This window comes from Phoca vitulina, unplaced genomic scaffold, assembly GCF_004348235.1.
Source record: "Phoca vitulina isolate PV1807 unplaced genomic scaffold, GSC_HSeal_1.0 scaffold10, whole genome shotgun sequence".
In the NCBI taxonomy this organism is placed as follows: domain Eukaryota; kingdom Metazoa; phylum Chordata; class Mammalia; order Carnivora; family Phocidae; genus Phoca; species Phoca vitulina.
In genome coordinates, this window is record NW_022589713.1 from 42,469,682 (window position 1) to 42,495,885 (window position 26,204).

At 48.5% G+C, this 26,204-nt stretch overlaps 1 protein-coding gene across 15 annotated transcripts in view; it reads right to left on the reverse strand.

Moving 5' to 3' along the window:
• The window catches only part of TRAK1 (trafficking kinesin protein 1), a 182,488-nt gene that overhangs the window by 33,926 nt on the left and 122,358 nt on the right, over nt 1-26,204 (reverse strand). For 11 of the 15 annotated variants that reach the window (XM_032408906.1, XM_032408907.1, XM_032408901.1 and 8 more), the window contains 2 exons: nt 7,473-7,549; nt 1,497-1,613 (listed from right to left, as the gene is read on the reverse strand). In XM_032408906.1, coding sequence (XP_032264797.1) covers nt 1,497-1,613; nt 7,473-7,523 — 168 coding nt within the window. In that variant the 5' untranslated portion in view covers nt 7,524-7,549. The other 4 variants (XM_032408909.1, XM_032408908.1, XM_032408910.1 and 1 more) reach the window with 4 other exon arrangements.

A 26,204-nucleotide genomic window follows, 5' to 3' on the forward strand; every position in this document is an offset into this window, starting at 1 on the left:
ATAAAATTTTTCACTTCCCTTTCACCACTCACTACTGATGAGCAGGGAGCCCGTGCTGCAAGCGAGAATTACAATTTAGTTTTCATTCTTTCTTGTTTCTAATTTGATTTGGGGTCTATGGTTTATTGCAGCTTTCCTACACAACACAGTGGGTATTTATGACTTCCGGGGAGAAGCAAATTCTATGCGCACAAAAGTTTAGTTTCAACATCTAGACTGACAATTTAATGACGTGCCAAAGGGGAACATATTACAGCTTCCAAATTCAGAGCTTTTCCAAGGAAAAAGAGGCATTTCCACTTCCAAAGAGGTGGGTGCTGTTTGTGTGAGGTGAGGGAGCCCCAGGCAAGGGCATGAAGAGGAGCAGCACACGAGGGACAGTGGGTGACCATTTACTGGTTCCTGGGTGGTATGGTCCTCTGCTCTCTAATGCCCGAGAGGAGATGTCAGGTCATGATGCTGGGTGCCGGGAAAGCAGGCGGCGACTTGACTTCTCCAAAACACGACTACATTCTACCATATCATCTTTCAAAGGAAGCCGCCCAGGATGAAAACTTTCCTTAGATACTGGCAACTCTGTTTCATCAATATTAAAACAATCACTGAACCCAGGCAACATTAGCTGGTAACAGCTTCAATGAGGAAAAGGTCTGAATACATCTAAGAGACGTGAGTCAGGGCATCCCCTCCCACTTAGAAGGTTTCTGGTAGAAAATAAGGGAAATCAGAAGAAGGTCAAGTGAAAGTCCTCACAGCTAAATTCGCAGGTAAAAGAACATGATGATGGGAAAGAAGCTACAAAGTAGGGCCCGGCTCTAACTCCTAGGCCTTGTTCCAGCCACCCCGTCCAACTCTGCAGAGCGTTCCTTGTCCTGCCCACACCACAACCTTCCAGAAAACCAGTGTTGCTCCTCTGAAATCTCAGCCCGTTAAGATAAGCCTAAAGCATTCAGACCCCCACCCCTGATGCCCTTCAGCCAAGATGTGTATCAGGAAAATGATAGGGTTCCCACCATGACAACAATAGCCTATCTTCTTCGTTCTGTTTTACAAACACAACATTATATTGGAATGAAGAATGTGCCATCGCTGCCCTACTCGGCAGCACAGGCTGGCCTCCTCCCGACAGGGCTCCCCTCTGGCCTGCCCGTGCCCCGCTGCCCCAGGAGCCCCTGCTCTCTGCCGCCTTAGGCTGCGTGCACTCCTGCCATGAGCTGAGTGTCCTTCCCAGCCTACATGAGGATCTGGACTCTGGGGGACGGCAACCAGCGCTGGTCCAGCACACCCAGACACGGCGGGGGACTGGACACTCTGGGCCTAGCGAGTGGGTGAAGGCTGTCCTCGCCCAGCTGGTGCTGCCCACACTGTCCGAAGGAGGGTCCTGAACAGAAGCAGCCGAGGAAGGCAGGCTCCTGCCTCCAGGCGGCCGCCCCAGGACAGGCAACGCTGGGGCCTGAGACCAAACCCACCGGCCCCGGCCACTGCCACCGGCTCACCTCCTCCCTGATGTGCTCCACCTGCTCCTCCAGCGACTCGTTCCTCTCCGTCAGCGTCTTGTTCTTCTTCAACAATGACTGGCCAATCCGAGCAGCCAGTTCTAAATCCCGTTCTTTCTATGAAAGGCAAAAATGAGAACAGACGTTCAGAACACCTGTGCTTCCTGAAGGAGCCCAGGGCGCTCAGGGTCAACTGAGGAAAACAGGGCACTGAGAAGTAACAAAGGTATTAATAACTCACCATCCACGCACCCACGTTTGATACCTGTCCAAAGAGGGGGGATGCTCGGCCCACAGAACGTGTAAGAGCTACGCAGACCTCGGGCAGTGGGAGAGAACCTCAAAAGCCAATGAAAACATGTCTCTGTTCCTACAAGAGAAACGTGCTTCCAAAAACATTTCTCCGCAGTGAAAAGCTTTTGGTGTCTGTGAAATCACTTGCCAATCTGTCTGCCTGAGGGCTGAGCTCTTGTATCCCCCAGGGCCCGGCACATGGAAATACTCAGTAACTGCCTGCTGGGTGAGTGAATGAGCACAGAAATTCCACAGTGCTCTTGCAACAAAGCCAAGAGCTGACGCAGGGAGGCAGGCAAACAAAGGCGGAATTTACTGAGCTATTTGTATTTATTTCATATGGAACAAAAATGTTCAAGGTTACTCTAAAATCTAATAGCATGTTTCTTTTACTTAATGGAGGGTACTTAGGTTGATTTTTTATTATTTTTTTAGATTTATTTATTTATTTGAGAGAGAGAGACAGAGAGAGCACGAGTGGGAGGATCCACAGGAGAGGGGAGAGGATCTGACGCAGACTCTGCACTGAGCACGGAGCCCAACGCAGGGCTGGATTCCGTGACCCTGAGATCAAGACCTGAGCCTAAACCAAGAGTCGGACGCTTAACCGACTGAGCCACCCAGGCGCCCGTACTTAGATTTTTAAAAAAAATACCTTCAAGTGGCGCCTGGCTGGCTCAGTGGGAGGAGCGTGCGACTTCTGATCTCAGGGTTGGGGATTTGAGCCCCACGTTGTGTGTAGAGATTACTAAAAAAAATAAACTTAAAAAAAACTTTCGAAATGGATATAAGGCATAAGATTGCCTTACTTCTGGACAAAGACTGTGTTAAGGACACAGAAGTTTCTGTTAGTTCAGTTGATGACATCACATATATGTAGCAAAGCAGTACACAAGGGAAGATCTTCAGTGGCATGTAAAGGTACAGCTGCTGGGGCGCCTGGTGGCTGAGTTGGTTGGGCAGCCGAATCTTGATTTTGGCTCAGGTCACCACCTCACGGTTGTGAGACTGAGCCCTGTGTCAGGCTCTGTGCTCAGCAGGGAGTCTGCTTGAGATTCTCTCCCTTGCCCTTTGCCCTTCTCCCTGCTTCCATGCTCTCTCTAAAACAAATAAATCTTAAAAAAAAAAAAAAAAAAAAGGTACAGCTGCCTCTGTGGGAGGAAAGATGTTCCCTGACAGTCAGACAGCAGGACAGACGCCATCACCAAAGGCAGACTCATCCATGCCTGAGAGACTACTTGCCACTGTGGTTAGATTCAACTTGCTCCCTTGTAGGTGGTATTAGCAAAGGGAGGGGAACTCTGGAAAACTAAATCATTTAAGAAGCTTCTGCTAGTTATTCTGTCCAGCTGATGTAAAAAGCAGAGGAATGGGAACATGCAGCTTAGAGAAGGAAAAAAGCTGGGGAGGGGGGATGCCTGGGTGGCTCAGTCAGTTAAGCATCTGCCTTCAGCTCAGGTCATGATCCCGGCATCCTGGGATCCAGCCGCGCGTCAGGCTCCTTACTCAGCGGAGAGCCTGCTTCTCCCCCTCCCTCTGCCTGCCGCCCCCCCTGCTTGTGCTTTCTTTCTCTCTCTGACAAATAAATAAATAAAACTTAAAAAAAAAAAAAAAAAAAGCTAGGTAGGAGTCTTAGCTTCTGACCAGCTACTAACCATATGACCTTGAGCCAATGGCTTCCACTTAACAAGGATCAGGTACACTCCAGGTGAGCTTTTTCCAAACAGGTTATAAACCATCAGTAGGTGGAGAATCATTTTCATAATGGCAACTGATATTTTGTTTTAAATGAAATTCAACAGCACGAAATTGAAATACCAAAGTGCATTCCACATCATAAGGGTATTAGTTCATGTTTCTGCTTTTGCTTGTCCTATATTTATTTGAGTACCAAGTCACAGCCTGAGATGCGTTTCTTACAGCGGGTATTGGTCAAAAGTTTACCTGCTCCGGGCAAACCCTTCTACTGCACGGCTGTGAGATCGGGCTCTGACTGAACATCCCTGGGACCCGGTTCCCTCCTCTGTTAGATGGGGAGGGGGGTGGTGCAGACTGGCTGAGCTACCCTTGAAAAATTCTTCTAGCATTATGATTCAGAGTTGTACAACATAAAAAAAAAAAAAAAAAGGCAGTTTTTATTTCTAACTTTTTATATATCCATGAAATAAATCCGTGCACTAGCTGCACACCTTCCCCCTTGCTTATCGCAGGAGTTTCACTGAAATAGGAGCCGAGCAATGGAGGGCGAAGTACAGTTTGGGAAGACTCTGGATTTGACGGGGATTTGGCACTCTCTCTCTCGCACAGATGATGGTCACTCTCCCTCAGTTCCCACAGTCCTGAAACCGGTCACTGCTGTCACTGCTCCCCCAGAAGCCAGCCGGGTGTCCCATCACGGGAGCCACAAATACCTCCATCTTATTCCCACAATTTGTGCCTCCCTGCATGCCTGCCAAGGCACAAAGGGGACCAGTGACTCTGCCCAATGAACCGAGATGTTTCATCTCTGTGTACTCATCCAGGCTGGCTACGGTGTCTTCCAAGGAAGGTCCTTCGCTCAGTGGCCCTTCATCACTTTGAGACTCAACATGTGTGCTTATTTGGAAGGACCCAAAGGCATGGTGGGAGGAAACCTACCTCTCCAGGCTGACTCAAAATTAGCATCTTGTGCAAATGGTTTCAGCTGGCTAACACTCAATTAAAACTGCAATACCAGTGTCCATTTCTCTTTGGAAGAGTGGTCTCCATAAATCTCACTCAAGCCTATTGAATCTGTCTACCAGAACAAATTCTCAGACTGAATACCCAGCAAGCACTTAAGGCCAGAGGCTTCACTGCCTCCCTCTTGGGTCTACATTGCATGCATGCATCGTGCTAAGTTCCAACAAGCACAGACATTCTTAATTCCTTGGCCACATTCTGGGTGCAGACTCCACGGCAAACAAATCAAGCAGAAATTACAATTATGAAAGCCCGCTGGGCAAGGCCGGCTGGAGCACCCGAAGGACGGTGAGGGCTTCCCATGGCACACAAAAGCCAGAGCCCAAGAGCAACGGGCAGGGGAAGAAAACAGATGGGCTGTGCACTCAGTGAAGCCCCTCGCCCTCCCCATGATACCCCAAACCTCAGATATGGGGCCCTCCTCACCTTCCCTGCTCCACAGCGGGGCAGCTTTCACCCCATCTCCACCTAAAATCTAATCTTTATAGTAAAACAAAACTCTCTGCTTGGAAAAAAAACGGGGGGGGGGGGGGGGTAAGAAGTTACAGTAAAACTATTTATGGATGAAATGAAAAAATTAAACAAGTTACATGGTGTCTAAAAGTTATCTAAGGAGGGCACCTGGCTGGCTCGACTCTTGATCTCAGGGCTGTGGGTTGGAGCCCCACGTTGGGTGTGGAGATTACTTAAAAGTTACCTAAAAATAGTTCATCTAAAAGTTACAGTAACTAAAAACTTATTGCAGTGGCTCTGGTTTTTCTTTACTAAGAGGACAGACTGGTTGCGTTTCTCCTGGAGGATTCCAGAAATGAAAACATTCGCATTTATTACAACCAGCCAACATAGGGTAAATGTTTACTTCTAAAAACAGGAAAGCAGCTAGGAAATGACCACTGGGTTAAACTACGGTGAGAATGAGAGATTACATATAAGTAATTCAGACCCTTGGAAATAAACTATTAAAAGAGCTGGTTCCCTCATTCCTCAAGAAAATGCAGCCACCTAGGTGGATGGAGCTCATTCCAATTGCTCGCTCCCTCTTCCTGTCCGGGCTTTGCTTAAAAAGATTGGCTCAGCCCCTTTTGCCAGAGGCACTCGTGCGGTCTGACACAGCCCTTGGAGATGGAGAGCAGCAAGCCTCCCACACTTTGCGGCTGACTCATCTCATTCACCAGTCTCAGCATAGAAAGCATGACTAAGGGGCCCTCGGAACACCCCCTCTAAACTGGGGCGGGGGGGGGGAACGGAGGAGGGGGAGGCAAGCTCTGCACAAAGGTAAATCCAAAGGCAGGAAGCCAAGGCAAGCTGTGGGATCCTCTTCCCCTTAAAGGCAGAAACAAAAGCTCCCCACTGCCCACGGGCTGTGCTTTGGCATCCTGTGCACAGCCCCCCCGCCGCCCCCAGCACCCTGCCTGCGTGTGGCAGGCCTGCGAACCAAAGCAAATGATCAGAGGAAGCAGAACCAAAGCCAAGCCAAGCAAAGCACAGCCCGGTAGGACTGTCACGTGAAAGAGGCAGTTAGACTTTCACAGGGTGGGGGCGGGGGGGACCCCGCCTAGTTCCAAAGAAAGGCAGTGACTCAGAGGTGGTTCTTATCAGGACGAGGAGAAGAATGGCATTATAAATAAAACGCAGATACACACAGACCACTGCCCTGATGAGCTGCTAAAAACAGAACACAGAAGGCACAACAAAGCCACGGAAAAAAGCGCCCCACAAATATTCTTTTCGCCAGAACAGGATCCGTGTGTGGCTTTGGATGCCACAGTGAGGACTTCTAAGTGTCTCTAAGTTGGGGTGGGGAGCAAAGTGGTCACGGCGGGCTTGGGATGGGACAGCTGCAGAGAGAAACAGAAACCTCCTTGCTGAGGCTCTGGGGGCTGGAGGAGTGGAGTGGCCTTGGAATGAAAAGAACGGTCCAGATCGGAGCCCCCTCAGAAAACCTGACTCATGGCTAACGGTGTAGGGTGAGGAGTGGATGCTGGAAATACTAGGGGATCCGGACAGCATGGCACTGTTGGGGGAAATGGACACAGTGGGAAGGGGTCTGTGACGAACCATTTTCAAAAGTCAGTGGTGCCAACCAAGCTAGCCTCCCAAGTGCCTGATGCCAGCCACCATAACGGCGGCAACTGGAGCACCACCAGAAGGCCTGTGCCCTAAAATGCCTTGCAATGGCCCTGTCTCACGATCTCCCACATTATGCTACTCTTTTCCTAGAGAAGAGCTGATGAATAGTAACATAACCCAAAGTCAACCTCGGTTCCAGAGCAGAAACGAGGTTCTAAGTTAGCAGCGGTGCCATTAAGGACTGATAACGTTTAAAGATGGGCACTTATTCAATATATACCTATAAGAACCTGCTGTGTTCTGGCCAGTTCTAGGCATGGGGGTATACATATGGTGCTCATCTGTTTGTAGAGGTATGCACAGCACCGCGATTCTCAACTGCCAACAGAATGCTAAGAAGAAACCGAGAAAACTACAGTCTCTCAAATACCAGCAGCTAGTCCAATTCTAAGCAAGTTCCCTAATTTTCTTTTTCCCACGATGATTTTGGTTATTTCTATGCTGCATAATATCCCCTTAACCTGAAGTAAGTTTAAAAAAATTACAAAGATATAATAATGATGTATTTTTTGGACACTTTTGGATACCCTTAAAATATAGTGTTACAAAATACTTTAAGGGTTTTTAAAAATCTTAGACTGGGTATTCTAGCAAGTATTCCTATTTGGTGTCATTAATACATTCCTCTTAAAAACTAACATGCCTTGTGCGAATTACAGCTACAAAGACCTGCAGAGCTACCAGTTCAAAAACTAAAGGCATGGCCTTGTACCCCGAGAGGGCCCCATTTTGGGGATTCTTCACTGAGATCGACAATAATGTATGCTTTAATCAATAGAAGTTATAATCAGTCGATCATAAATGGTTCTTTGCCTCCCCGGAAGCACTTACCTCTTCAAGAAGCCGAGTGACAGCATCTATGTCATTATACGTCTTAGTCATCTGGCCAACTCTTTCAGCACATAAAACTGCAAGAAATAAAAGTGGCAATGAGCTACCGATGTCACAAACCGGCCAAACAAATGACCCATCTAATAAAGCAGTCTTCAAATCATGCCTGCATGTCGGGCACAAAGGGTCGCTGGTTTAGCTGGGTTCGACCCACACTGTGCTCAGCACCACTGGATTTCATTTCCCAGTTCCAGGAAGAGCCTCAGGGGGGCTCAGGGGATGGGGTAACTTCCAATCCTGCAAGGTTCTGACGTGTGTGTGCGCGCATGCGCGTACGCGTGCACGCACTTAGTGGTGGTGCTGAGGACAAGGCACTGGAATAGAAAGGGGTCTGGCCTCATATAAACTCAGCAAACTGAAATGGGTCAGCAGCAAAGCCACCAGTGTGTGAATGATCAGAAAACATCTCAGGGTCTAGACCTTGCTAACCACAGAGACCCAACCACACGGACAGAGTGGGATCCTTTAGAAAGCGGCTATCGGTATAATTATTAAGTAACAATCTTAGCTGATCATTTCATAATGCTGCAGCCCTTCCCCTCCCCTCTCCAAATGGCCTACATTCTAAGGCTATGCAACCAGTTTCCCTACCATGAAAACTAGGGTCGTAGATTCTTTTTAATCAACACCAAAAAGGTTGATACCATTCCAGCCATACACAAATACGCATGCACGCGCACGGAGTGATATTTCACCACATACATAATGGCCTGTGGTCATAAGAGGCTGCATGCAGACCACTTTAGGACGTATGGGTCTTTTTTCTCCTTCTGTTGGAGAAAAAGGTTGTGCAATGAAAGAATACTTTAGTCTGTGGAAAAATTGCATGGTTTTATTTTAAATCAATGGCAAGGAATCGATTTGCAATTCCACAAACAACTAGAAGGGTATCACAGGTTTTATCCTGTGGAGGAAGGAATGAACGTAAATGGGTTTAGGACCCAAGTGTAAAATTTTTTAAACTTGCCACTTTTGCCCTAAATAAAGTCTTGGTAACTCTTTATAACTAAGACTCTACAAAATAATTCCTTAAGAGCCAAAGACTTGATTCAGCTTTCATAATGACCCACATTCAGTAACAGCCCAAGCAAGGCAGTTGGGAATTAAGTGTATTACTAAGCCAACCTCCGTAGCATTGCTAATGGCAGGCAAGCTGCAACAGGAATGCAATAGGTCTCTAAATATTTTATTAAATGCAAGTAAAGATCACCCTGGTGAATGAGCTCAGAGAAATCAGATCCGTCGGAATGATTTCCTAGCTTAAGGAGACCTGAAATCTGGTTCCAAATCTGAAACCCCCTTCCAGCTCTCTCCTCCACCTGACACTTCTCTGGGAGCTGGAAAGAAGTACACTATTGCCTCGGGCACTTTCCTTCCCTCACCTCCAGTGGGGGCTGCCGGCTTGGAAACGGGAGGGAGATTCGTAAGAGTTGGTTTAAACCAGAATTTAATTTGATGGAGGTGGAGTCCAGCTCAAATTGCTGTAAATTGTTCGTCAGCGCGGGGTCATGAGAAATCCTTACGTGAAGATTCCTGTGCCGCTGCAGCTGTTAGTTTTCACACTGGACAACGGTGCTCTGCGGCAGTGTTGCAGGAAAAGACGCGGGAGGCCCCCCAGCCTGCTGGCCCCGCAGACAAGCATCAGCATGCCAGGCTCATTAACCGGAAACAGACCCCAGCAGGAACAAAAGGCCTCTGTGCTGAAACCGGTGTTGCGACTGGGGGCCTGCTTAGTGCCTACCCCCCCTTAACTTAGAGGACCGAGTCCTCTGCTGCTGTGGAGAAAAAGAAAACCAGGCTAATACTTGAATCGGGCTCCATGTCACCCAAAGGTGAGAGAGCAGGATTCGGGGCCGCTTTTTTCCCCCAGGATTGTACTAATCAGAAATCACACTTACATTTTTTAAGCTAACTTTTTGAATTAATCATGTGTAGTTAATCATATGTAGATAATCACATGCAGATGTAAGAAATAATACTGAGATCCCTTATACCCTTCACCCAGTTTCTCGCGGTGGTAACATTCTGTAAAATTATATCACAACCAGGGCACTGACCTGATACAATCCATGAATCTGACTCGGATTTCCCCAGATTAATTCTTACTCATCTGAGTGTGCATGTGTGCATCCACAAGTGACTCATAAGCTCTAACAATCCTATTACCTGTGTAGGTTCATGTATCCACCACCACAAAGATCGCTCGTGTTTCCTTTTATAAAGCTCACTTAAAAAAAAAAAGCTTTAACGTGCTTTAACCATTGACCCAGTAAGATGTACTCTTGGACCAGTGGTTTTTTTCTAGCATTAACCAGTCAGACACATATTGCCGCCATGCACACAGTGACAGGAGGGCAAGTGTGACCTTTCCCATTCAGTTAGGGCTGCAGAGAGACCTTCCAAAAGTCCCCAGGTCTTTGACAGAGCCCAGCTTCGGAAGTCAGAGGTATAAATGAAAAACCACTCTTGACCCCGAGCTATTAAAGCATGTGCATTGTTATTCCTGTTATGTTTTTATAAATACAAATAATCCCAATGGGGAGAATATGTACTGATTTATAATAAAAACACAGGAAAAAAAATTAGGACAGCCTATTGACATTTAGATAGCATTACAAATTTTAATTTTTTTTTTTTTTTTGTAGTGACCGTGTACTGATGGGGAAAAATATCACTTAAAATGTTTTCCAGAAAGTATACAGTTGACTACAATATAGGGTCCCGGGATCCTCCCTGATGCAGCTTTTTAGAGAAATTAGTAACAGAAGCAGCAGACCTTTACTGAGCACACTTCCTATGGCCAGGCCATGTTCAATAGCCCTCTGTATGGATTATCATAAATACAACAGGATAGGAACTTAAACTCGCCCCATTTTAAAGTGGGAAACTGAGACCCAGAGAGGTTAAGTAACTCCTCTGATGTCAGCTTGCGAACCGTGGTGAATTTCAGTATCAGCAGAGACTCCCAGCAGGGGCAGCAGTTCCCAGGGTCCCTGCTATGTCCGGGGGATTTAATGTGCTTTTTCCTTAATCCTCACAGCAACCCTGCAGGGTAGGTGCAGTCATGGTGGCCATTCCACAGATGAGAAAACTGAGACATTAAGGACCCAACCAAGGTCACGACCAAAGTCACAGCAAGTGAGGCTGCGTGGCAAGGACTGCGCGTCGGCCAGTCCGGCTCGCGTCCTGAGCTAGGGAGCCATAGACGATACAAGGGTGAGGCCGAGCCCAGCACACATCAACAACATTCAGGACGCAGAAACAGAGCAAGAAGCATCTGTGGTGTAGGGGAGAGATACCTGGCGCCGGGGCTCTGAGGCTTAAGTTTCCATAGGAGACTCTACCAAGGTCATGAGGCCCAGGACAAGCCCTGTAACTGTGTGTCTTGGGTTTCTCTTCCAAGAAATGAGGGGGCAGGGGTGAGAGCAATGAGGTAGGAAAAGAACCAACAATGCCTCTAAACAGTCAGACAAGTACAGGCTGCACCTTCCAAGCACCGACTTTCTAGATACTCAACCTACAAGAAACCATGGTCCTGTTTCTCTCTCCATGGGAACAACATTCCAAAGGGAGGCTCCAGTTCTGACCAAGGGAGCGCTTGCAGATCAATCCACTTCCACTCAAAGGATGTTCAAACACCAAAGTAAAAGGACAGCCACAAAGCTCTATAGTAACATGAAAAAACTAGGGTCTATGTCCTAGAAAAAGAAGTATGATCCACCTACAGTAGCAAAGCAGATACACCATACACGTAGCACTCCTCTTGCAGTATCCAACGCACGTGGATCAGGCGTGCAGCAGGCTCGTGCCGACCAGGACACGAGACCTGTGCCTTCCGAGGCACACAGAAAACAGGCCGCCCACGTGCCCCATCTGGGCAACACTGGGCAGGGGCCCAAGGTGTGCGAGGCCTGGCAAGTCCCTTTAAGGAGTCCGGACTGCCATGCTGGGAGAGCAGAAGCCACTGGAGGGTTCTCAAAGGGAGAGTGTCCATGTAAGAGCTATATTTCAGAAAAAATTCCGGCTACAGTACAGAGAAATGGGGGGGAAGGGGTGGTCAAGGCTGTTGATTAACTCAAGGCAATCCTAAATGGCTGTGAAAATAGAGAGGAGTAGTCTCTTTTCTTGAGAGAGTTAAGAGACAGGACGGGATGAGAGGTAAATCAGAAAGATAGGATTTGGGCTTCTCGCCGGGACAGGGGGACATGGGCACTCCATTTCCTAGGCCTGCTGTTCCCCAGCAAGACAGGTGCATGCGACAGAAGGTCAGAAGAATGACGGGGCTGCCCTAGCACAGTCACTGGCAAAGGGGACAGCGGCTGAGGTCACCACGGGAATAATGCGCCAGGCAGAGGGCCACGCACAACCCACTGCAGCAAGAGACCCACCGCAGCAGGAACGCCCTCCCAGGAGCTGGAGGTGCCAAATCATGGTTTGCAAGGAGAAAAGAATCCAGTGCCTATCCTTGGGTGGCAGGTGGAATCATGAAGCCAGATTGGAAGGAGTGGCCCTGGGCTGGCTGAGCAGAGAGAGGGAGGCCTGTCCTGGGCTGTCGGCTAACTGGGGGAAGGGCAGGCGGCTTTGGCTGAAAATCAGCAATGCAAACTTTATGCAAATCAGCAATGCAAACTTTATGCAAATTAAACCGGGCCCAAAACAATCTTGGAGAATAAATCCTGGCAGCCATTTTACAGCTCCCGATCATAGACATGAGATGCCAGCCAAGAAATCCCCAGTATCTACAAGCGGGCAGGCCCTGAAGAGAGACGAGGCCCTGCTTAATTCGGAGATGCAGCCAGTGGGAAGCTCACGGTGACGCCCTGGGGCCTGAGAGAAACCCCCACAGGGAAGAAAACAAAGCGGCCAGGGGCAGCAGGGGTGGGGGGGTGGGGTTCCAGGGTCAGATCAGACGTGGGCCGGGGAAGGACCCGCGGGGCCGCAGTGGGAGAAGGGGGCAGGGGCGGGGCAGGCGGTGGGGCGGCCGGAGAGGAAGTCTGAGGCAGAACTGCAGGCCTCACCAGTGAAGTGGAGGGCAAGAAGGTTCCAGCACACAACCTGCTCTCCCCAGGAACCCGTGCCTTCTCATCACATTAATGGGCTCGACAAGGCCCCCTTGACATTTTGGCCTTATCAGACTTCTCTGAGAAACTCTGGTTGGCAGCCCTCGCCGCTCATTTATGTACTGCACTGTGGTGGAAAGATTCTCCTGAAGCTGTGTGAACGATTAGCTCTCATCACTTCTTAACCTAATTTTGATAACATTTCTCCTATGTCAGTTTTACATATCTTTGGAGGAAATAAATGAATGAATATTTTGCACACATACAAACATGTGCGTGTATATACAGACATAAGTGCACGTATATATACAATTAAATTATAAATATATGTGTGTGTGTGTGTGTGCACGCACACGCCAAGACCTCAGGAGACACTGCTCCCTTGTAACACAAAGACCAAGTCACCAGTATCCATGAATAGAGAGGAGATATTCATGACTGCCCACTATATTTGCATTTTGGGTTGTTTGGTTATGTGTTCTAGCTTATTCATAGGTCATTTCTTTAAATAATTAGAACATTGTTTTTCAACTTATTTTAGAACCTGATTCCAGTCCCCTCCCTGATAATTTCTCCTCTTACCTTAAAATTTTTTTTAAAAGTAAATTTTAGGGCGCCTGGGTGGCTCAGTTGGTTAAGCGACTGCCTTCGGCTCAGGTCATGATCCTGGAGTCCCGGGATCGAGTCCCGCATCGGACTCCCTGCTCAGCAGGGAGTCTGCTTCTCCCTCTGACCCTCCCCCCTCTCATGCTCTCTCTCTCTGTCTCATTCTCTCTCTCAAATAAATAAATAAATCTTTAAAAAAAAAAAAAATAAAAGTAAATTTTATCTTCTGTAATATTTATAAAAACCCTAAACATTGAATAAGCTTTCGATATGCCCAGTCGAGACAGGGGCCGGCAGTTAGGTGTCAGAGAGAATGGTCCACAAATCAGTGGGTTATCCCTCTCTCACTCTGACCAGGAACAGCAGCTCTCAGTTGAAAAAGCATCCCTACAGTCCCCCCACCCCATCCTCCAGGAAGTAAACCTAATAAGTACTTACTATCTGCCCTGCCCCTGGCAAGGGGTGAAAGGTTCAGAACCTGAAAGCCACAGGCTAAAAAGATGCCCCCCACCCTCCCCGCACCGCCCTGAGAAATTCCAAGTGAGTGACCACCGGTGCTAAGTTTCCAGGCATTACAAAATAAATGTCCTTTATTTAAAGCTTTATCTACATGCTTTTGAATCTGGTTTGGCTTGGTGCCGCATGTGCCTATTTCCTTCTGCAGGGACCGTCTCTCACCGGCTTTTCCATCTGGGGTGTTCCTGCTCCTCCCCGTGCTCCAGCAGGACAACCGGTCCACCACTGTAAAAACTGCACCTTTCCCAGTCAGCCCTCCCTTGGAAGACAGCTAGCAGACTCCCAGACTGCGCGGATCTGGCAAAGCATTTTGATGAGGGGGACATCTTTATATTTTTTTAATTTATTTATTTGAGAGAGAGAGTGAGCAGAGCAAGCGAGAAAGAACACGAGTGGGGTGGAGGGGCAGAGGGAGAGGGAGAAGCAGGGTCCCCGCTGAGCAGGGAGCCCAACGTGGGGCTCGATCCCAAGACCCTGGGATCATGACCCGAGCCCAAGGCAGACGCTTAACCGACTGAGCACCCAGGCGCCCTCCCTGAAGGCAGGGAGACATCTTTATTTATTTATTTTTTTTAAAGATTTTATTTATTTGACAGAGAGAGATCACAAGTAGGCAGAGAGGCAGGCAGGCAGAGGGAGAGGGAGAGCAGGCTCCCCGCGGAGCAGGGAGCCCGATGTGGGGCTCGATCCCAGGACCCTGAGATCATGATCTGAGCCGAAGGCAGATGCTTAACCCACTGAGCCACCCAGGCGCCCCAGGGAGACATCTTTAAATGGCTATTCTGCCCCAGTCACCTCGGCCACACAATGGTTTAGACACATGTGTCCCCATACTTTTTGGCAGGGAAACTCAGGCTCTGAGAAGTCAGATGAATGGCCTAAGACCACAGCCTTTACAAGTCCTTTAGGCCCCTACCCAAGAGAAAGGAAAACCTATATCCACACAAAACTTGTACACAAATGTTTACGGCAGCCTTACTCATGATAGCCAGAAGTGGACACAAACCCAGATGACCCTCTCCTGGTGAACGGATAAACAGAACGTGGTACGTCTGCCCCCCTGGAGAGCTACACAGCCTTCCTTCAAAAGGAATGAAGGATTGGAACACGCAGCAAGTGATGTATACTCAGAAGCAGCCCAAAACAAAAGACCATACCCTGCAGGATGCCTTCCTATGCAGTATCCAGTACAGGCAAATGAGACAGAAAGGAAGCAGCTTAGTGGTGGCCGCGGCCGGGAGTAGGAATGGGACTAGCTGTGAGCGGGCATGAGGGAGCTCACACAGGGAGGGCATACACATGTTCTAAAGCGGGACTAGGGTTCTGGTTGTACAACTCTGAGAATTTCCTCAAAAGCATTACACGGTGGCTCAGTCGGTTAAGGGTCTGCCTTCAGCTCAGGTCATGATTCCAGGGTCCTGGGATCGAGCCCCTCGTCGGGCTCCCTGCTCAGCGGGGAGCCTGCTTCTCCCTTTCCCCCTATTGTGCTTGCTTGCTCTCTCCCTGTCAAATAAATAAAATCTTAAAAAAAAAAAAAAAGCATTACACTGTCCATTTAAAGTAGCTGAGTTTTACAGTTCTAAGTTATACCTCAATATTTTAAGTTACCAAACAACACGTAAGTACATATACTGGGACTACATAGACTGTTCCAAACACTGCCCCACTATGTGGCAGTGTAAAAGCCTTTTGTTACCTCGATCCCTGACCGAGCCTTCCCCAGACCACAGTGGTGCACTCAGACAGCAAGTGATTAGCAACAGCAATCCCCCACTCCAAACCCGCCAAGGGAAACAAATGTACTTTTACTTAGATGACTTCATTTAAATTTGCTCAGGGGATACATCTGTAAGGAAACCGAGAGCCACCTCAGTCCAGTTTTTGAAAAGAGGGACTCTGGACTGTCTTCCCAGGCATGACGCTTCCACTCTCCTCCCAAGTTAGAGCCTTGTCCCTGGCATAGCTGTTGTCTTTCATCTAGCTTCAAAATAATTTAGACTTGGCCCAACAGCCCAACTGGATTAACTACTAAGGCCCATAAGACACACATTATTTGGTTTAAGAAACAAACAAACAAAATAACTGTTTTGATGTAGCCCTTGAAGTGGGCGTAGGAATAGGGTGAGGACCCACCGAAAACAGCTACAGCCAAGGCCATAAAGAACATAATTCTTTCAAAAGAAAAAAAGGTTTTATTTATTTATTTGACACACAGAGAGCACAGCAGCGGGGAGCGGCAGGCAGAGGGAGAGGGAGAAGCAGGCTCGCTGAGCAGGGAGCCCGATGTGGGGCTGGATCCCAGGACTCTGGGATCATGACCTGAGCCAAAGGCACACGATTCATGACCAAGCCACCCAGGTGCCCGGTTGAATGTAATTTTTACAAATGTCCCACGTCCCCTCCCACCTGGGCTATGGAAGTCACCTGAAGGCAGTGGAGTCTTATTTGGGGACCAACACATAATTGATACTCAAAAAAATAGGAAGATTTTGTTTTCTCCCAGACCAGTCTTTGGAAAGAAAGGCTCCTGTCTAACCGACACCCCAGATAGGGGTGAAAACATAAAAGCCCCAGTGTATATCTTGTCACCGCAAGAGAAGCAAATGTCCCAGAGAATCGCCTCCCCTTCCCTCCCAGCTCCCTGGGGGGTGGGGGCGGGGAGGAGAGAAGCCATCTGGAAAAGGGCAGTCTCAAATCCAATGTGACACAAAGGAATGATGAAGGAAACTGCTGAGAAAGAAGCAGAGTTCAAAGGAAAGGCATCAACTAATAAGCAGCCGCGGTCTCAAGCCAGAAGCAAATGGGTTGACCGAGGCCGCCACTCCTCTCAGTGCAAGGTGCTGGTTTGTCACCGCAGCCTCGGAGCTGGTCTCAGGGACGGAGTGGTGGCAGAAGCCAAGCCCACTGCAACAGCAGTCTGTCTGGCCACCGCCAGCGTGGCGCCCGGTCTGTGCGCTGGGGGTGGGAGACGGGCCGCACTGCCGAGAGCACAGACCTGACAGTGCAGTCTGGCTACACTCAGCTGCTGTTGTACTGGCTCACCTTCCCTTCCGAGGTGGGCTGGGAGCAGAGCACCACGGCAAGCTCCTGAAGAGGCAGGGAAGAAGAAACGAAACGACTGCCGAGTCTCTGTCACAAACATGCCGACTGCTACCCTGGCCACCTTACAACGGACCCAGCACAACTCCATGACATAAATGTGATCCCCATTTAACACACCAGACAGGGAGAGAGGCCAAGTGGCTTGTCCATGGACATGACCACGGACTACTGGATGCCATAATCATCCACCCCACCCTAGGCTGGAACACTCAGTGTTCATCTCTGGTGTCCTTCCATCATTGGGATATTTAATGAGGGCTAACTTGGTGGTTAGCAATGGCTCACTGATGACTGCTCACCACACGCTGGTAGTCTGCCAAGTGCTGGATGGCTACCATCTCCTTCGGCGTTTATACTCATCCTAGGAGAAAAGCATTACTGCTGTCCACCCTTTAGACGTGAAGAAACTGCCCAAGGTCACAGAGCTATCATGGGAGGCCCTGATCGGTGTGACCCCCATGTTGGCACACTTAACGGTACCCCATCTGCTGAGCAAATACATGAATCTCACTCTTAAGCAGGTAAGATACTTGCATAAATGGGCATAATAGAGAAGAGCAAGCAGGAAGTGCCAGGTGAGAGATGCTGTTGGGAGTTCAGATACAAGAAGACTGGGGATGGCAAGGGGTCGGGGACAGGGGCCAGAAGTGGACAGAGCAGCAAGGGGACCCCAGAAGAACACAGGCCCTAGGTGAGCCTTGTCCCTGACCAGCCCTGGGGTTATGCTGGTAGCTGCACCCCAGGAAGAGGACCACCCTGAGCAACTGACATCACTGGAGGCCTGCATGGGGTGGCCGTGGATACCACCAACCGAAGCCCAGGCTGGAGACCAAGGTCGTGAACATCATGAGCAAACGATGCTGAGGCCAGTACTGATAAGCCGGGTCAGCTCCTTCCTCCTGCGTGACCTCCAGGAGAGAGTCCTATACGGCTCGCTCACATGCTGCTGGCCATCCTGTGTCAACACAGACACCGGGGCGGGACCCTGGCGGCGCCTGCTCTGGGGCAGACATCACAACCACCTCCCATCCAGCCATTGTCCACACAGCCCAGCCCTCCACCAGCGGCCCGAGATTTCCCTCTCACACCGGAGGAATGTGCTGTTTGTGCTGCCTCTCAGGCTTCGCCTTGGAACCAGCCGGAGAACCTGAACAGCCCAGCAGGGTGCAGCTATGCACAGAGTCCCATGGGGCCGGCCCAGGGCTCCCCATCAAGCTCCAGCTAGGTTCCCACTGCCAGTTGGTGTTTTCTCCATCTCTGCTTTTCCAGATGATAATTACTGGTTAGTGCTCAACACCTGAAAACTGCCCTTTGTGCAAAACACTGATGTGGCCCCTTACATCCTGGCCATCAGCGGCCGCCTCTGAGGACGGGACACAGGCTCTCCTGCAGCCCGTGGGCTCAGAAAACCAAAACCTGCTATGAGAGCACTGGGTAAACCCCAGAGAATTCCATATGCTCTTTTCCAATCCTGCCACCCTGCCAGGGATCGGGTGAGCAATCTTGCAGTTGGGTAACAGCCTCAGGAGTGTCCAGATGAGAAAAAAATTACGAAATCAGGCTTCCTTAGGCACTCCCTTGAGAAAGTGGTGGGAATCTGCCGCACAGCAAGCCACAAGGAAACAACCACAGAACTTCACTCTTCGCCAGTGCTTTCCTGGTGCCGATGCCAGCGCCCTGCTTGGCACGAGGCAGCACGACCTGCGACTTCACTCCAGCAGCACTGAGCCCTGCCCCCTGCCCGCTCTCACCCCGAGCAGAGGGGCCTGGGGCAAACAAGCAGAGGCCTCCTTCAAGAACGCCACGCAGCCCGAAACGGCTTCAGGTCAATTCCGGGTCTGCGCTGTTCAGGTCCTCAGTGGGCAGAAGACACAGAGCGCAGACATTTTCTCTGCTGAGGACAGTAAGAGCCAAGCCGCCCCTCGCAGCCGCATGGTGTGAGCAAGCTGCTTCTCCTGGGAGCCCGGTGTCCCTGTGAGCACCCACCGTGTGGGTTAGAACGATTGCATGAGATGAAGCCAGGAAGGGCCTTCGACTCCATTAGCTTCGTGCCTGGCTGTGCTGGCAGGCAGACCCCGGGCAGGGTGATGGAACCCTGGACAGCGACAACCCAGCTCAGCCTCAGTTGATTTGACTGCAGATGGGAGTAGCATTTATTTCAAAGGCTGTTTTGAAGGTTAAAGGGTGACTATCACCCCCACAAGGTGACCGGAAGAGAATGTCTCCTATATCCACAGCTACCAGAGCAACCCAAATACTAAATCCATCCTTCAGTTGTCAACCAAAAGCACCGCTTTTAGATCAGTTAACAGGGAAGAAAACCACCTAAACCAGTTCAGAATCCAGGGAACAGTTATGTCCACATCCTGCACATAATTTCATTATTCAAGAGCACTTCTCTTCCCACACAGGACTTGCTTCCCATTAACTCAAGACACAGGTGGTATGACAGCGACTTGCTCTGGGACACAGGACTGGCCACACAAACCAAACCTGCCAGACCAAAACTCCATCTTCTGGTCTATGCCCCAGACTTCCTTCAGGCCGGGAGCCAGTCTTGTGAATTTGATTTTACAAAGAAAACAGCACCTTGGCGATAAAGTGTCTTCTTTTGAGCTTACTGTCCTGAAATTATTATTAACACTTCACCCCTCCAGGACACCTATAAACATTTCACTGGAGAAAGGAAGGAGATGGGATGGGAAGGAACAAAAGCGAATTTAAATCCATCATGAGATGGCAAATATAAAGCAGTGCCCCCCTTGAATGTGATCTTAAAGTAGGGGACCTGTGTTAGGGGATGCCAACAAAGACATGTGACCACCATCAGTTGACCTGAGGGTTGGACCCGGGCACTCGGAGGCTCCCCATACCCTCCTTGTCCTTGGAATGTGGGTTCCGCTTGCCCTTCCTGCTCCCAGAGGCTGTTCCAAGGTCACAGCCTGGAGATGGTGATGTGGTGTTGAGAACACCTGTGCAGTATACGTGACTAAACCCAGTTAAAGCCTCTATATAAACTTCTAAGGTTTGGCAGGCAGGTGTGGGGATCCACTGTCTTTCAGCTACCCAAGGGAAGCCTCCTATGAAAGTTCTCTTTGCTTATAAAACCTGCCACCTACCCATCTGGAGTGGCCTGCCTCCTTCTTCATCTCTCCCCTACCCACGGGGAATGGGGGCGGGTTTCAGATTACACCCAGGAAGCTCCAGATGGGGTTGCGAACCAACACCCACGGTTATCTATGAAATGTGGACAGGCACAGGACAATGTACATCAGAATCAGCCAGAGGGCGTGTTAAAACCCAGTCTGCCGGGCCCCACTCCAGGGTGTCTGGCTCAGCAGGTCTGGGGCAGGGCCCGAGAACGTGCATTGCTAACACAATCCTGGGTGATGCTGATGCTGCCAGGCAGGGACCCCACTTTGAGAACTGCTAGCATAATGGTTTAAGAGCAGAGGGTCCTTGAGCCGTTCTACACAGGTTGAAATCACTTACTAGCTCTATGACTCTAGACAAGGTCATGTAAGTTTCCTCTTATAAAATGGAAATTATAACAGCACTTAACCTCATATGGTTGTGTTAAGGATTAAATGCACAAATCCATATAAAGTACTTAGAATGTAAGTACACGACAAACACAGGGTCTCATCATCATCATCTGGCTCACAGTTTTTTCCTTAAGGTTAAAAATATGGATACAGGAAATATTTGCAATACAAAATGTTTTTCTTCCCTTGACTAGACTGTAAGACACTGCTCCAGAACCCTGTGTAGCCTTTAATTTAGAATCTTATGGTTCGATGACTGGTTTCTAAAATCATCTTACTATGCTTTACGGCGACTGCTCATCCCACACTTTCATCTGCACAGGAAGCCCCGAAAGATCTTGTTAAAAGGTGGGTTGTGACTCAGTGGGTCTGGGGCCCGAGAGTCTGCATGTCTAACCAGTTCCCAGGTGATGTGGGCACACGGGCCACACGCTAGTGTTCCACAGCTGTAAGGGACATCAGCTGATCCAGGTAAACCTACAAGAGCACATGGATGCCTTTCTCCTGAGCATTTTCAGGAACCTGACTAATGCACAGTCCCCATCGACCAGCCACTTCTCCTTTCACCTCCACCGTCTCCTTTGTGAAAGGGTCAGGTCAGACACTGGGCCTCAGCACGGAGCTCCCTGGCTCTCTCCTGCTGTTCCCTTTCCCTGCTTTCTCCCATGTAATGCTTCTGACAGTCCTGTAGGTAAAATGGGAATATTTTCAGGACAGAAACCTCAAAAGAAAAACCCTGTTGCTATATGGCCGACTATAAGTAATTTTTAAAATAAAAGTTATGTTGAGACATGAAAATAGAAAACCACAGAGAAGAATTTTGAAAAGGTATTCACATTGTTTTTACTCAAGACCTAAAGAACATACACGCAGTCACTATTTAAACATCCAATTGCATATGTTAAGAAAGAAAAAAAGAAGAAGAAGAATGTAGCAGGAGGGGAAGAATGAAGGGGGGGAAATCGGAGGGGGAGAAGAACCATGAGAGACAATGGACTCTGAAAAACAAACTGAGGGTTCTAGAGGGGAGGGGGTTGGGAGGATGGGTTAGCCTGGTGATGGGTATTGAGGAGGGCACGTTCTGCATGGAGCACTGGGTGTTATGCACAAACAATGAATCATGGAACACTATATCTAAAACTAATGATGTAATGTATGGGGATTAACATAACAATAAAAAATTTAAATAAACATCCAATTGCACCCCAAAAATCCCTTTCCCTGGGATTTCTCTGGGTTGTGGGCAAAAGCCAAAGAAGCCCAACTAGGAAACTCACACCAAGCCTCTGGGCCTATTGTTAATTTAACACTCTCCCACTTGTCCAAAAGCAGCATCCCTCTGATAGAGCCCAATGGTGGGTTCCCAAGGTGACTTCAACATCAGCCTTTTCTATCTGGAATACTTTTCTATTTGGAATAATCCTAGGGGCACCTGAGTGGCTTAAGCATCTGACTCTTGATCTCCGCTCAGGCCTTGACCTCAGGGTTGTAAGTTCAGGCCCCAGCATGGAGCCTTTAACCAATTTGGGGCACCTGGGTGGCTCAGTCAGTTAAGCGACAGACTGTTGATTTCAGCTCAGGTCATGATCTCAGGGTAATGGCTCCCCGCTCAGCAGGGAGTCTGCTTGAGATTCCTTCTGCCCCTTACTACCCATCCCCTGCCCCAGCACCACTTACTCTCTCTCTCAAATAAATTCGGAAGGAGGGAGGGAAGGAAGGAAGGAAAGAAGGAAGGAAGTAAGGAAGTGAAGGAAGGAAGGAAGGAAGGAAAGAAAAAGAAAGAAAGAAAGAAAGAAAGAAAAAGAAAGAAAGAAAGAAAGAAAGAAAGAAAGAAAGAAAGAAAGAAAGAAAGAAAGAGAAAGAAAGAAAAAGAAAGAAAGAAAGAAAGAAAGAATCCTAAGTTTTTAAAAAAAAATCCCTATTTAAGGTCGGTGATTAATGATTTTTTAAAAATAACACCAGCACACTATAGGAAATAAACAAACTGAAGGTTGCTGGAGGGGAGGTGGGGAGAGGGAGGGGGTAACTGGGTGATGGGCATTAAGGAGGGCACGTGATGGAATGAGCACTGGGTGCTGTAGTATGCAACTGATGATTCACTAAATTCTACCCTGAAACTAATAATACACTGTATGTTAATTAATTGAATTCAAACGTAAAAAATAACAAATAAATAAAAATAATGCCAGGACAAAAACATACTTTATTTAATAATGACTCAGTCTCTTGCCCAAAACCCATTCAGCCACAAGAAAATGACTAAACCTCTTAAAAAAGAGTACTGGAATGCCACAACGGGAAAAACAACCAACTAGACAACTACTGTTATTTACAATAACATGAATGAATTGGTTAAGCAACAGAAACCAGACAAACTAATGCCCACTATTTGATTCCAACTACATAGATCAAGAACAAAGGAGCAAACAGATCTAAGGTGACAGAAGCCAGGACAATGGTCTCCCTCCTGGGGTGCGAGGGGCCTTCTCAGGGTGCTGGACATGCTGTCTGTGGTTTTACACAGGGGTCATTACATGCCACTGACCATGTGAGATCTATGTACTTGAAGTGACACCTCAATAGGAAAATAGAAGAGTGCTGTGAGATCAGTAGACACTAACAGGGAAAGGCTCAGATCTGAACAAAGTACAGAATTTACCCTCTTCCAAGAGGTCCAGGCTTTCATGCTGCTCACGGGAGAGCTTCCTCTCTTCATCCTGGTAGTCATACTCAAAATGCTCTTCTTCCCTTCCCACGTCTCTCAGGGACATTGCTGAAGTCACCCCAAAGCCCAAACATTGCCCTAAGGGTCGGTTCTTGGGGTAGGTCCCAGCTGTGTGCCCAGAGGAGCCATCGGAGTCCGGGACCCTGAGGCACACGCGAGGCCCGGGACAGGGCAGAGGACATTCCCTGGCTGAGCTGGAGTGGAGGGTGTGCACAGGGAATTGGCCCAGCGTCACCCAGGACAGACCGGAAGGGGGCGGCTCCCAGGAGCTGGGAGGAGGGATGGTATGGGGCGGGGCGGGGGAGAAGCACCTACCAGAATGGGAATGCCCTGCCTGCCCCTAGGTGACCTTGCCAGGTGCTGTGGACGCAGAGGGGAGGCAGGCTGGCAGGTGCAGGGCTTTAGGTTAAGCTCTCCACCTCCAGATTCTTCTTCCCACTCTTCCTCCCCCCAGAAGCAATGAGGAATGGTAGCTCCCTGGAAGTTTCATAGCAACTGCACAGGGCAATACCAAACAAGCCTTAAGCAGTACACCTGTCTCAAGGTAGGACTCCAGCAGAGGAGCCGCCCTGGTGAATAATTGCCCAATGCCCTCAGATTAGAGAAGTTTGGTGGGCACACTCCAGAAGCTGAGACCAATCTGCTTTTTTTTTTTTTTTAACATTTTATTTATTTGAGGGGTGCCTGGGTGGCTCGGTTGTTAAGCATCTGCCTTCAGCTCAGGTCATGATCCCAGGGTCCTGGGATCAAGCCCCACATCGGGCTCTCTACTCAGCGGGGAGCCTGCTTCTCCCTCTCCCACTCCCCCTGCTTGTGTTCCCTCTCTCTCTGTGTCTCTCTCTGTCAAATAAATAAATAAAATCTTTAAAAAAGATTTTATTTATTTGAAAGAGAGCACGAGCAGGGGAGAGGGGCAGAGGGAGAGGGAGAAGCAAGACTCCCTGCGGTGCAGGGAGCCAGACACAGGGCTCTATCCCAGGACCCTGGGGTCCCAGGACCCTGGGATCATGACCTGAGCAAGGCTGACGCTTAACCAACTGAGCCACCCAGGCGCCCCTGAGACCAATCTGACTTTGACAACAGCCTGACACAGTGCTGAACTGGGAAGGAAGTGATCATTCTGATTTCTAGCAGAAGGAAAAAAAGATGTGGCAGTAACCATTACCTGTTTTAAGCTTAATTCAGTCTTTCTTTGGTAATAATACATTGCATTTGCTGTTTTTAAATCTGCATTTTATAACCCCCACTCTCATCCTAAATCTGTATACTCACAGTCAGATTTACAAATTCTAATTGCTAGGATAAGGGGGAAAAAAATCTAAAGCCTAAAGCCTAATAGTTTACGATGTTGCCTGGAAGAAGAATCCACAGTTTAATTGTGTATCTCAGTACCAATTCCTCTGTACTGTTTGATTTTGCCTTTAACAGTGAAAATGGCAGGTTCTTCCATCAAACCCACTGGAAGGTGGCCCCGAGCGCTGGCCGCGAAGAACTGCAGCCCATTCTGCAATTTCTGTGCCTCGCCCACCTCCCAGCTACACTGCGGCGGGTGTCCCTGCTCCTAAAAGCCACAGCAGGAGACCTATTCCAGCTCTCTGCCGATTCACCTCCCCCAGGTAATGGAGAGGGAGGCTTTCAGCAGAGGCAAGACCATCATACAGAATTCTCTGCACAGGTGCGGGCGCTCGGTCTCATTCAGCTTTGGATTTGTAGGGCTGAAGATCCTGTTTTGGTAGCTAAAAATGTCTGCTACATTGAATTGCTACCTCCACAAAAACGAATATAAGACCATATGAGTGCCTCAAATAGCAAACCAGAATATAATAAAAAATGCTATTTAAAAATAAAACCCTAGAGACATATGCATTGTCTGGTTAATTTTTTGGAACCTGAAAATGATTACTACATTGTACAACATTAAAGAGGTATTCTTTATAAAAAGGAAGCTTAGCAGAAATTCAGTGGCAGGGGGTTTAAAATCACATTTTGAAAATCTGCATAAGCTTTAAATACAATGTGTATGAGGACACACACTGGGGGGGGGGGGGGGAATGCCATTTAATCTCAATAAATGGTATCAAATTGGGCTTAATTCAATTCAAATGACAGTGAGTCTGAAAGCCCTGGCAAGGGAGGGAGGAAGGAAGGGAGGATGGGAGGGAGGAGCTCCACCTTGTGCATTATTCATTCATCAAATATCAGACTGACTGTAAGATGTGTAGGATACTGTACTGGCCACGGTGTGTACAAATGAAAACAAAAGCTGATTTCATGTATGTGAAAATACTCTCAAGTGATGACTCAGCAGCAAGTTGTTTCTACTCAGCTTTTAACTCAAATCTAGGCTATCCTTAACAAATGATGTCAAATGATGTCCATGTCTATATATATAATAAACATTGAGGACACAGCATTTTGAACACAAAACCATTCTAGACTCTTCATGTCACCCCCTATTTCTGGGTTTAGTCCTTCTTCAGGATATTCCCTGCCACCCACCCCAAATCTACCCCCCCACCCTGGGATGTTAAGGAATTCTCAAACCTTATCCACAGCTGCATTCATTTCAAGGTTAAAGGCAGCAACGGGCCAAAGAACATCTTCTCTGACAGAGTAATTTCTTCAAAAGCCAAAGCAAGAAAACCTAGGAATTCCTGTGCCAAGTGGGAGATCCTGGACCTCTGGATGGAGCTTAGCCCCAGGAAGAGTCAGGGAGCAAGGATGTGTGCTGCCCTAGAGGCAAGGACCAGACACCGGGATGCCGGGGAAGAGAGGTAGGGACTGAGTTCTGGACTGCCCCCGGGAACACTGGACAGGAAGGCCGTTAAGTGGAAGGGGTGGCCTCTTACAGGGTAGAGGGGCTTCCTTCTGTGAGTGTCCCTCTCCAGACCTACTCAATATACCGTCAGAGACGTCACTGTCCTGAAGCTCTACCATGCACTGTCCCAAGAATGGCCACAAGCCACTGGGGCTATTTACGTTCAAATTTAAATTGATTAAAATTTAAAAAATCCAAAATTCAGTCATGCTAGCCACATTTCCAGTGCTCCAGAGCCCCACGTGGCTAGTGGCTACCATACCAGACAGCACAACACAGAATGTTTCCATTGTCAGGACA